A 13,518-nucleotide genomic window follows, 5' to 3' on the forward strand; every position below is an offset into this window, starting at 1 on the left:
ATCCAACACCCATTTATGATAAAAACCCTCAATAAAATGGGTATAGAAGGAAAGTACCTCAACATAATAAAGGCCACATATGACAGACCCACAGCCAACATCATACTCAATGGACAAAAACTGAAAGCCATCCCTCTGAGGACAGGAACAAGACAAGGGTGCCCACTTTCACCACTCCTATTCAACATAGTACTGGAGGTGCTGGCCAGAGCAATTTGGCAGGAAAAAGAAATAAAAGGAATCCAAATAGGTAACGAAGAAGTAAAACTCTCGCTGTTTGCAGATGACATGATCTTATATATAGAAAACCCCAAAGAATCCATAGAAAAACTATTAGAAATAATCAACAACTACAGCAAAGTAGCAGGGTATAAAATTAACGTGCATAAATCAGTAGCATTTCTATACACTAACAATGAACTAACAGAAAAAGAACTCAAGAACTCAATCCCATTCTCAATCGCAACGAAAAGAATAAAATACCTTGGGATAAACTTAACCAAGGAAGTGAAGGATCTATACAATGAAAACTACAAGACTTTCTTGAAAGAAATTGATGACGACATAAAGAGATGGAAAGACATTCCATGCACATGGATTGGAAGAATAAACATAGTTAAAATGTCCATACTACCTAAAGCAATATACAGATTCAATGCTATCCCAACCAGAATCCCAAGAACATTCTTCACAGAAATTGAACAAACAATCCTAAAATTCATATGGGGCAACAAAAGACCGCGAATTGCTAAAGCAATCCTGAGCAAGAAAAACAAAGCCGGCGGAATCACAATCCCCGATCTCAAAACATACTACAAAGCTACAGTGATCAAAACAGCATGGTACTGGTACAAAAACAGGTCCACAGATCAATGGAACAGAATTGAAAGTCCAGAGATAAAACCACACATCTATGGACAGCTAATCTTCGACAAAGGAGCAGAGGGTCTACAATGGAGAAAAGAAAGTCTCTTCAACAAATGGTGCTGGGAAAACTGGACAGCCACATGCAAAAGATTGAAAATTGACCATTCTTTTTCACCACACACCAAAATAAACTCAAAATGGATCAAAGACCTAAAGATTAGGCCTGAGACAATAAGTCTTTTGGAAGAGAATATAGGCAGTACACTCTTTGACATCAGTTTCAAAAGAATCTTTTCGGATGCTGTAACTCCTCAGTTGAGGGAAACAATAGAAAGAATAAACAAATGGGACTTCATCAGACTAAAGAGCTTCTTCAAGGCAAGGGAAAACAGGATTGAAACAAAAAAACAGCTCACTAATTGGGAAAAAATATTTACAAGCCACTTATCCGACAAAGGGTTAATCTCCATAATATACAAAGAACTCACACTGCTTAACAAGAAAAAAACAAACAACCCGATCAAAAAATGGGCAGAGGACATGAACAGACGTTTCTCAAAAGAAGATATGAATATGGCCAATAGACACATGAAAAGATGTTCATCATCGCTAATCATCAGGGAAATGCAAATCAAAACTACACTAAGATATCACCTTACACCCGTTAGATTGGCAAAAACATCCAAAACCAAGAGCGACAAATGTTGGAGAGGTTGTGGAGAAAAAGGAACCCTCATACACTGTTGGTGGGAATGCAAACTGGTACAGCCACTATGGAAAACAGTATGGAGATTTCTCAAAAAGTTAAAAATAGAAATACCCTATGACCCAGCCATCCCATTACTGGGTATCTATCCTAAGAACCTGAAATCAGAAATCTCAAGAGTCCGTTGCACCCCTATGTTCATCGCAGCATTATTTACAATAGCCAAGACGTGGAACCAACCTACATGCCCAGAAACTGATGATTGGATAAAGAAGATGTGGTATATATACACAATGGAATACTACTCAGCCATATAAAAAGACAAAATTGGCCCATTCACAACAACGTAGATGGACCTCGAGGGTATTATGTTAAGCGAAATAAGCCAGTCAGAGAAAGACGAACTCTATATGACTCCACTCAGAGGTGGAAATTAGTATATTGATAAGGAGATCTGATCGGTGGTTACCAGGGAAAAGGGGGGGTGGGGGGAGGGCACAAAGGGGGAAGTGGTGTACCCACAACATGACTAACAAAAATGTACAACTGAAATCTCACAAGGTTGTAATCTATCATAACATTAATAAAAAAAAAAAGAGAGAGAGAAAAAAAACACTAAAAAAAAAAATGTGGAAAGAAAGGAAGGAGGGGAAAAGAGTGAGGGAGTGTGGGAGAGAGAAAGGAAGAAAACTTGGTTAAAATTAGGGCATTTCCTATAAATAATGTTTCACTTTTTGCTTGCTCAGTATTCTAGCACCTTTTGGGTCATATCTTTATTTAATAATTAAAGAACTTATTAGCAAAGCTAGTCCAAAATCAAGTATAATATCTGGATAGGCTGTTGAATATTTTGTTAATTGATACATGTAAAAGAAAGAAAATAAGACTTAAGAAAAATCATTTTCTTCAGATGGAATCCAAACAAATATATTTTTAAAAGATAATAATGGATATGTGAGCAATATTTTTACTTAAATGTTAAGCAATGTAAGATTTGAAAAACAGGCAACTATGAAATGTATCATAATGTATGGAACACTTCTCTAATGTATCTCTGCCAGCATCACAAGAGGTATTTTTTTGGATTTAGGTTAAACCTAATATCAATTTCTAAAGGCAGGACTGTAGCCAACCCATCACCTATTGGCAAAGAACAGAGCTGAGGACTGCCACAGCAGTTGGAAAGGAGGAAGTAATACTGGCATATAAATTTCCCTCAAGTATTTGGCTGATCACTGGACTAAGCGAGCATTGGAATGGTCTAAGAAACTCAATGTAAAGTAACAGCTGGAAGCTGAAAAAGTGAATCTTAAAAAAACTTTAGCAAAACAAATCCATCAATATACAAATAGGATAATATATGATATCCAAGCAGAGTTTAACCCAGGAATGCAATGTTGGCTTAAAAATTTAAAAATTAATCAATGGAATTCACCATATTAACAGGCTAAACAAAAAAAAAAATGGCCATCTCAATAAATATAGGAAGACTTGACTTGACAAATTTAACACCTATTTATGATTTTTAAAAAAGAAAAAAACGGCCAGGAAACTAGATCTAGAAGTGAACTTCCTCAACTGATAAAGGGCATTTATGAAAACCTCCAAGTAACCTCATAACTAATGGTGACTCAGTGCTTTCCTGCTGATATCAGAAGGAAATGTATTTGATTTGTGTCCTGGTATCAGGAACAAACAGTGCTTTCACCCCGGCTATTCAATGCTGTATTGTACAGTTAAATAAGGCAAGAAAAGGAAATAAAGAGTGTAAAGGAAGATATAAAAATTGTCTTTTTTTCACAAATATTATCAACAATATAGAAAATCTTAAGGAATCTACCAAAAAAGCTGTAAGAACTAATAAGTGAGTTTAGCAAGATTGCAGAAAAAAGGTCAATATACAAAACTGAATCCATTCTATGTCTAAATAACAGAATCATACAATTAGAAAATAAAATTTAGGAAAAATAGCACCAAAAATATAAAATGCTTTGGCAGAAATTTAACAAAATTTGTATAAGACCTACACTGAAAACAGCAAAACATTCCTGACAGAAATTAAAGAAGATTTAAACAAATGGAAAGATGCACCAGGCTGATGGATTGAAAGACTTGATATTGTCAAAATGTCAACTCTCCCCAAAATAATCTATAAATTTAACACAATCCTGGTCAAAATTCCAGTAGACTTTTTTGTAAAAATTGTTGAATTAATTTTAAAATTTATATGAAAATGCTAAAGACATAGAATAGTAAAAGCAATTTTGAAAAAGAAGAATAAAGTTGGAGGACTCACACTATCTGATGTCAAGTTAATGTAAGCTAAAGTAATTAATATATATAACATATATAACATGTGTATATATTATAAACCCAGGTAATCAAAATAATGACAGACATATAAATCAAATGAACAGAATAGAGAGCTCAGAAATTGACTCACATATATATCATCAATTGATTTTCGACAAAAGTACCAAAGTACTTCAATGAGGAAAGAATGGATAGATGTATGCAAAAACTTAACCTCAAATGTTATCTCATACCATGTGTAAATATTAACTCAAAATGGATCATGGGCCTAAATGTAAGGGTGAAAACTATAAAAATTCCAGAAGAAAACAATGGAGAAATTACTTGTGACCTGGGGTTAGACAACAATCTCTTAGATAGGACTCAAAAAGCAAGAGTGATAGAATAAAAATTTCATAAGTTGAACAACATCAAAGTTAAAAATCTTTCCTCTTAGAAAGACATTGTTAAGAACATGAAAAGACAAGTTATAGACTGGGAAAAAATATTTGCAAAACATGTATCTAATAAAGGATTTGTATCCAGAATATATAACAATAACTTGTTCAATTCAATACCAAGAAGACAAACAACCTAATAAAAAATGGACAAAAGATGAGAACAGGCACTTTATCAAAGAAAATATACAAATGATGAATACACACATGAAAAGATGCTCAACTTCATTAGTCATTAGGGAAATGTAAGTTAACACTACAAATGAGGAACCACTACACAACCCTAGACGGCTAAAATGAAATATAACCAAGCCAGTGTTGGCAAGAATGTAGCTCAACTGCAACTTATAAATTACTTTTGGGAACACAACATAGTAGAGCCAATTTGGAAAAGAGATTCATCAAAGTTTAGTTTCTTATGCTCATCAAAAGACACTGTTAAGGAAATGAAAAGATAAGCCGTAGACTAGGAGCACATATTCCAAATACATACTAATATCTGATAAGGTACTCAGTCCAGATTACACAAATCAATAATAAAAAGATAAGCAAGCCAATAAAAATGTGTTAAAAACTTAGATAAGTGAGGACTAAGTGAAAGATGACATGAGGGAACTTTTAGGGGGTGGTGGAAACGTTCTATGTCTTGGCTGGGGTAATGGTTACCTAAGTGTTTAAGTTCGTCAAAACATCAATTTGTTCACATAAAATCCATGGATTTCACTGTATGTAAATCTTACCTCAATTTTAGGAAACTCAAATTAATACATTAGAGTTATATTATGCATTGATTTACTCTTTTCTTTAATTGACCTGCATTTCAGCTTATAATAATCTTGATTTCATTCTGTTTCCATAACTAGTATATGAAAGAACTTTGTAAATTATAAAGTACTATAGTGGTATAAAGTAGTATTAATGCTACTTCAATAATACTTCTTATGTGTCCTAAAATCACCTCATGTGAGTTTCAAGAGCTATCTCTTGTTTCTAGTGATCTAATGTTTAATGGAAAAATTCAATATTTATCCTATCCATGTCCTTTGTGACTATACTGCTAAAGAGAAAAACAAATCCCTATTAGTCTCTGTTTCAGTCTTTCTTCATTGCAAGTTCTTTCAGTTCTTTAATAAAATTAGGTATCCTTTTCCACACTATTTACTAATTTTTACATTTATACATGACATCCTAGTAATGAATGGATCTCAGCATGATATTTTCAATATCCTTCCAATAAGTATCAACCATGTATTTACTGACCTTTATGGCTATAAGAGCACATTGTGCTAATGTCTTTAGGAGTTTCCTAAATCTTTTCTTTGTTCATAATTGTTAATTTTGCATCAATGCTGGTTAGGAACATACTTTAATAATGTCCCTCTAATTCTAGCTTCTCTGCCCCTGTTGAGGCCACAGTTCTCTTGTTCCTCAGTCATCTACTAGCCCCTCTCTGAATGTACATCATCACCAATTCCTGCCATCAGCAAGCCAGCAGCTGTCTTCCAGTTGCTGGTGCCCTTATTTCTCTAGTCTGACTTCCCATATATCTTACCTTGACTGACTTCCTAGATGCCAGACCACCTAACATACTTCTGATCACAGATTACCACAGACTGCCTGCCCTCTGAACCTATTTACCCACTCTGACACACTTCGGAGATCATTCGCACCTGGGTTCCTTAACTGTCACTGTCACTCCAATACCAGAATAAACCCTGTGCACTGTACTCTCCACAGCTCAGTGGTACAAGTCCTTAAAACTCTGTCAAGTCACAGCATCAGTAACTGACATGAATCTTGGAAGAATAAAAACTGGCTTCCATCTTTTAAAAAGTCTTAGCTAATACATTTTTAATGAAGCTGAGAGAATTTTAATCCAATGGGATGAATAAAAATAGATCAAAGTCTACGTTAAAATGAAAGACTATAATGAGAAAAGAAGGGAGAGTCAGAAATCAAGAGTAACAGAGATGGGCAAGGGAAGAATTACAAGAGACAAGGAGGCAGAGAAACACATAGTGATGAGAGAGACCAAGATGATGAGAGAAACAGAGAAACAAAAGTGAAGAGTTGACAGAGAGGGAAAGAAATAGAGAAATGAGAAGGAGATGTGAAGAGAGAAAATCAGATGGAGACAGAGGGAGGGAGAAGAGACAGAGGTGAAGGATCCTTGGACAGGGAAGGGAAGAAAGAGGAGCCAGTCCACTCTTCTCTGTCTTCCTTCCCAATCATCCATCCCTTCTGAAAAAAGACAAAATCAAAACCAAAAAAATTACACAAGTTCCAAACCTAACTCATATCTACTCTGCTGTATTGGGAACTGTGACCTGGGTTTCAATTTCAATGAGTACGTAGAGAAAGGATGGAAGTTAGTAGCACTCACACACACAAAAAGGGCTAGTACCTTTCTACCATCCTTCTGTCTGTTCCTAACTTATTCCTCAAACTGGTTTGAAAATTATCCATGCTGCACAGAAGAAACTGAATCTAATGAGGCAAAGTCTTCTGAACCAGAATAAGGAAGCTGGCCAGCCCTGTGCCTTCTTTCTTCCTCTCAAGCCCCAAAGAACATCCTTCAAAGACCACAAGGACTCTTCCTTCTTGTCCTTGCTCAGCATACTCTCCACACTCTCTGAGAAAAGATGCCATCCTTCAGGTCTCAACCCCAACTTTTTCAGGGACAGAGTCTTGTCCACCTCTGTCATTTGGACATGCAGCATAGGGCCTGCTACACAAAAGTCATCAGTAAGTGTTAAATGAACAAATGTGTGCTAGTTCTACACACATATATATACACACACACATATACAGTAGACATATATTTACTATTCACATCTCATGAACTTTTATAAAGAAGTTTGTTCATAGAACTGTACTAAACAAAAATATTCTCCTAGTAACTTCCCTCTAAATCTATTTTTCCTCCAAGATTTTCAACCTCATTGATGTCATCATCACCTAAACAATTCACCCCAGCTACAAACTCTCATCTAATCAGTAAATCCTGTTGATCTTATCTTCTAAACATCTCCCAGTTTATCCCCCATGTCATCCATCCACATGCCAAAAGAAAAATCAAACCCTCCTGAATGGTCTCCCTAAGCTTTTCCATCCCCTACATTTTTGCCAGTAACCTTTCCAATCAAGTCACATTTTTCACAAGACACCTTCAAGAGAAATCCATAAGGAAATAACTTTCCAATACTGAGGGATTAAAACCAAATTTCCTATCATGGTACTGGGAACTTTCCCAGTTACACCCAACCCACCTCCTCATAATCATTTCCTACCACTTTCTCTCCTATCTCTAACCGCATCAAATTTCTCATCAGTCCTTAAACCCTTCTGCTTTTCCCCTCCACCAGGCCTCTTCCTATGGATATTCACATTTACTTTCCCTCTCCCTTGTCCAGATGTAGATCTTTGATAATTCAGCTCAAACTGCAACTTGTTCCTCAACCTGATAATCATCCCTAGGGAGAGTTAGTCATTCCAGTCTCTGGATTTCCAATGCACATGAAATATATATGCATTATAGCTCACATCATAGCGTATGGCAGTTATTTAAGCATCTTTCTTCTCCATTAGTTATGAGTTGTACAAGTGCAGATATATTAACTTTTGTAAGTATCCCATGGCTTAACACAGAGCCTGTGCACAGCAGAGACTCAATAAATATGTGAAGAAAAGTAAACATACCTTTCTGTGCTTTAATTAGTTGTTTTCCAATTTCCAGTGTCACAAAGGCTGTACCATTTAGAACTATGTCAGTTATGGTCTTCCAAGCATTAGGAGAGAGTCTTTCGGTGGGAGAAATAAAATTCCCTGCTGCATTGTTTATCACAATCTAATAAATGAATATGATAAGTTATAAAAATTTTTAGATGAGGAAGAACATTTTCCCTCAATGGCTTTTATTTCTGAAACTTATGAATCCAAATAATACAATAAAGCTAAAGTTCACAATTTGCTATGAAACAATACCATGAAAGTTTGTTTCGTTTTACTTTTTTTGAGCCTGTGAAAATCTCCTATGCTATTTACCAAATTTCAGAATCCTAATCCCTGTCTCAAAATTAGGGTAAAGTCTATTATTAAGACTAAATATGGGCTGGTCCCATAGCCTATTGGTTAAGTTCAGCACATTCTGCTTCAGTGGCCCAGGTTCAGTTCCTGGGCGCGGACCTACAACACTCATTGGCGGCCATGCTGTGGCAGCGACCCACACACAAAATAGAGGAAGACTGGCACAGGCGTTAGCTCAACAACAATCTTCCTTAGGCAAAAAGAGGAAGATTGGCAACAGACATTAGTTCAAGACAATTCTTCCTCAGCAAAGAAAAAAAAAAGAATATAAACACAAATTAAGCTTATCTACCAAGTGACTACACTTTATTTCAAGGAATCTCAATTAAAATGCCTTTAATTTCTGGTGTCATTTTGGCTTAACTTACCCAGTGAAACTCTTGGTTGAAGACCTGTTTCATCACTATCAATAAAGATTCCATTTAGTTAGCAGATTCAATATTATTGGTCTGTTTGAAAATATCTTTAACATAACAAATATTCTCTTTGAGACTACTGGAGGAAATGGCTTCTTTCCAATATGTGAGCCAAACAACAGCAAAATACCTATGTATATCTCAAGTCTTAAAAGGAGAAATCTGGAGTTTCTTGTAGGTTTCCTTGTTTGTATTAGTCTCCTCTACTGATAGAGATAATCAAAAATTATTAGGAAAAGCAAAGAATATGAATCATTTAAACTAGATATTGTGCTCTTGGATAAATGCTCTTCTTATTTCATAATCTTATTAAATAAAGTGAAATCAAATTTGTTCAAAAGACTGTAAATGGCTTTGTAAGTATTCCTGAAAGGAAATGGTATAGCAGTCTGTTCTAATCTGTTCCCTGCTTTAAGCCGAGCTAGCTTTTAGCTAGGGATAGAAAATAGGTGCATCTCAACACACTTGCTCACATCAATATTTTATTTCCTTAGTGCATCTTGCTGGGTGTTATCAATGTCAAATGCCTCTTACTTTGGCCTCATCACCATTACACTTACATCAGGATGTCCCGCGATTTTGATCAGTTCCGACACAGTGTTTTGCACCATCTCAGGATCCCTCACATCACACTGAATTGCATGAACCTACAAAATAACAGAGAGAAAAAAGAATCCTACATTTTTTCAGACTCCCTAAGCCAAAAACAGGAGTAAATTATTTATGCACATTATAATTCCTAAATCTGATTTAAATAACCGTTTTTCATGTACCTTATTTCCAGTTTGAGAAGAAATTTGATCTGCAGTAACTTTCAAAACATCCATCTTTCTAGAAATAAATACATGATACTTTGCATGAGTTCTGAAATAACTTCATATTATACTTTTTCTTTTTAATTCCATAAATTAAAAAACAGAGAATCTATAGCTTAAAGAGATGTATTTTTTTTTTTTTTAAAGATTTTTATTTTTTTTTTTCCTTTTTCTCCCCAAAGCCCCCCGGTACATAGTTGTGTATTCTTCGTTGTGGGTTCCTCCAGTTGTGGCATGTGGGACGCTGCCTCAGCGTGGTCTGATGAGCAGTGCCATGTCCGCGCCCAGGATTCGAACTAACGAAACACTGGGCCGCCTGCTGCGGAGTGCGCGAACTTAACCACTCGGCCACGGGGCCAGCCCCTAAAGAGATGTATTTTTGAGAAAATAAGAAAGCTATACCTACAAATAAGTCAGTTTGAATGAATTCATTTTCTACAAGTTAAATTCAATCAATTTTTATATAGCATCTAATTTATTGAATTATTTACTTTTAAACCAATTACTTTATATCTACTCACAGATTTAACATTACTTGCTTAATTACAATGATTTCTGTTTCCTTGCCCAAGCCTGATTTAGAAAGAAAAAACATTCAGGGTATAATGTAAGCTTATGTTATACATAAAATCTATGTTATATATAAAATCTATTTTAGTAGACTTTAGACCAAATTGATGGGTTTAGACAACTTATATGCATTCAGAATCTTATACTCTTAAAAGAAACACAAAAAATAAACCATGTAAATTATGTAGTGTTACAAAGAAAATAATATGTTATCACTCAAAAACATTACAACATAAAAACAAAAATGTTCTGGCCAATTTGCATTGAAGGAAACATCGAAAGAAATTCCTTTGGCCCTCTGTAAATTACACAGTAACTTGTCATTCAGATTACTACTTGGCCTATCTAAAAATTTTACACTATTCAAAACTGGAGGAAGAGGTAGATTTTTTGACGAGTCTCTAAAACTCTAGACTTGCATAGTTATAGAGCACCAGAATGTACCTAAATAAAAAGAAATTTCTTCCACATGGTCTTACTCTTCCTACATTCATCACAATAGATATTTTGAAATATCTCCCCATCTTATAGAAAATGGAAGGATTATATCCATTATCCTGGTGCAAGGTTATCTATTGAAGAAGTAATTATAATCACTACCACTGAACACAAAGCAGCCTCAATGTAGCTTCATGTTCATATACAGAAAAAAATTCTATTACTGAATTTGAAAAATGTATAAAAAATGTATAAATCATCAGTTCCATAATCAATCATTTCTATCATCACAAACTGTAACTGACTTCCAAGGAGATTTATTTAAATATTCTAAAGGATATTCATAGGAGATTAAGATGCAAATCAAACAACTCTGGCAAACACTGTTTCCAATATGGCAGCACAGAATTGTTTCATGCATGGAATCTCACCAAGCAACTTGCTGAGACTGACTTACCGGCTGGCTATCACACATCGAGCCCCAAGGCTGGACAGAAGAGTTGTCATTCCTTTACCAAGGCCAGTACCTCCCCCAGTAATGAATGCCACTTTTCCTTGAAAGCTATTTGGTGGTAGCATTGCTTTTTGAAGAGGCGGAAAGAATTTGGACTGAAAAGCTTCAATGTTTTGATATATTTTTGTTCCATAACTGAAAAACTAAAAGAAAAAAATGCATTGAAACCTGTATACATGTTTTCCCACAGAAGAGATGAAGTTTTAAAAACTTCAATGTTAATCAAATTCTTGGATTAATACAAATTTGCATAAACATATTGGTATTGTATTTAATCAATTATTATTCTTTTTCTATTGGAACGTTAAATAACATAGTGGAATGGTTAAAAGGATGGGCTTTGGAGCTACACTACATGGACAGAATTTTCTCCCTAATTGCATAACTCTCAGTGAGTTATTTAACCTCTTTTTTGCCTCAGTTTCTTCTATAATTGGAGATAATAATAGAACCTTCCTCATAGGATGTTATATTATATTAACATTCGTTAATATAAGTAAAATACCCAGAAAATTGTGTAGCACATAGTAAGCACTCTATAAAAACTAGCATCATTATGTGCAGCTGTTTTGCTTAGATTTAACTTTTTAAAAAGTTACATAAAGTATTTTTGTTTTTTAACAAGAATTTGGATAAAAATAACATTCCATCTTTGAATCACTGAAGAAAATTATAAAATGTTCTTTACAGGGTTTATTAAATCAAATGCCTCTTTCCCATGTTGTCTTGTGGATAATAAATTTAGAAGAGAAAAAATATTTCTGTTATATGTAAAATGGGGGCAAAACAAAACATTTTGAACTAAAAAATATTTGTATTGTCCTATCTTATACTTTACAACTTATACTCTCACACTACTTGTGAAAATCACTACCATTCTCTCACATTTAATTATGAAAACAAACCTTTAAGTGTTGAACATAATAACAAATAAAGAGCTAATGTTCATTAAGTGCTTACCATGTGTCAGGATTAGACATCAAACTAACTAGTCTTCACTACCCCATGAAATAGGTATTACTTTTACCCCAGCGTACAGGAGGGGCCCAGAGAAGTTAAATAGACATATGCCCAAGTGGCAGAACCAAGATTATTAACCACCTTGTATATTGCCTCTCTCCACTCACTGAGCTCCTAATGAGCTTAATGATCACACCAGTGAGGTATCTGATATTCCCCATCAGGTCATGGTTACAAGATTAAAACTCCAGAATCTATCATTTCCTGCTGGAGTATTCCTGTAAGCTAAACGGGTCACCATCAGTTGATGTGGGATATCTAGAAATTTATCCTAAGAAAATAATTAAAAATGTGGTCAATGACTTAGAATAAGGATGTTCATCAAGTGGAAATTGCACAAGAAAGTGCTTATGATATGATAGTAAGTGAAAAAAGAAATATACAGTATGTTCTTAAGTATAAATAAAAATATTGCTTAGAAAAAAGACTAGAAGGAAATAACAACAGTAAGTAGTGGATTCAGTATTTACCATGTGCCAAGGTCTACTAAAGACTTTTAACGCATTATCTCACAAGAATCTTGTAAGGTAAACTCTATTAATAGTTACTCCCATTTTATAGATGAGGGAACTGAAGCACAGAAAGGTCAAGTAACTAACTTTTAAAGGCAAATAACAATAAGTAGTAAAGACAACGAAAATCCAAGATGCGTGACTTCAAAGTCCATCCATTACCAAGTTGATTCCAACTCCTAGCAACCCTGTGTACAGTAGAACAGAACCTTGCCCAGTCTTTTTGCACCATTCTCTCACCTTCTGGTGCCCTATGAGATAATGCTCCCCTACTATTCATAGGGTTTTCATGGCCAATTGTTCATAAATGCGTGGCCAGGTCCTTCTTCCTAGTCTGTCTAGTCTGGAAGCTCGGCTAAAACCTGTCCACCATAGGTGACCCAGTTAGTATTTGAAATACCAGTGGCATAGCTGTCAGCATCATGCAGCCACCACACTATGATAACTGACAGATGAGTGGTTTGGTTCCCTGAACCAAGAAACAAACCCAGGCCATGGGAGTGAGAGCACTGAATCTTAACCACTAGACCACCAGGGCTGGCTATCCATTACCTTCACAGTTAATTACTTCTAGGTGATGGGATTATGTTTGATTATTTATTCTTTTTGTTTATTTGATGGTTTTTTAGTATTCTTCTACTCAGTAAGTATAATTTGATTTTATAATCAGGAAAAGTTATTGCAAGACAAAATTTGAAAACATGTATAAAATAAATGGTGAAGATAAATTTGCAAATCTAGTTATGTTCTGTGCCAGTTGTTATATTTCCTTTTAGCTTTGTATCCTTTTGCCAAGGCTTGATAATCCAAGCAACCTACAATAA

At 35.0% G+C, this 13,518-nt stretch overlaps 1 protein-coding gene across 2 annotated transcripts in view; it reads right to left on the bottom strand.

The window, feature by feature from the left end:
- DECR1 (2,4-dienoyl-CoA reductase 1) overlaps positions 1–13,518 on the bottom strand; it is a 44,734-nt gene that overhangs the window by 21,684 nt on the left and 9,532 nt on the right. For both annotated transcript variants that reach the window (XM_046642236.1, XM_046642237.1), the window contains 4 exons: positions 11,106–11,305; positions 9,599–9,656; positions 9,386–9,472; positions 8,023–8,170 (listed from right to left, as the gene is read on the bottom strand). In XM_046642236.1, the coding sequence (XP_046498192.1) occupies positions 8,023–8,170; positions 9,386–9,472; positions 9,599–9,656; positions 11,106–11,305 (493 nt within the window). The remainder of the gene's footprint in view (positions 1–8,022; positions 8,171–9,385; positions 9,473–9,598; positions 9,657–11,105; positions 11,306–13,518) is intronic.

This window comes from Equus quagga, chromosome 16 (genome assembly GCF_021613505.1).
Source record: "Equus quagga isolate Etosha38 chromosome 16, UCLA_HA_Equagga_1.0, whole genome shotgun sequence".
NCBI lineage: Eukaryota > Metazoa > Chordata > Mammalia > Perissodactyla > Equidae > Equus > Equus quagga.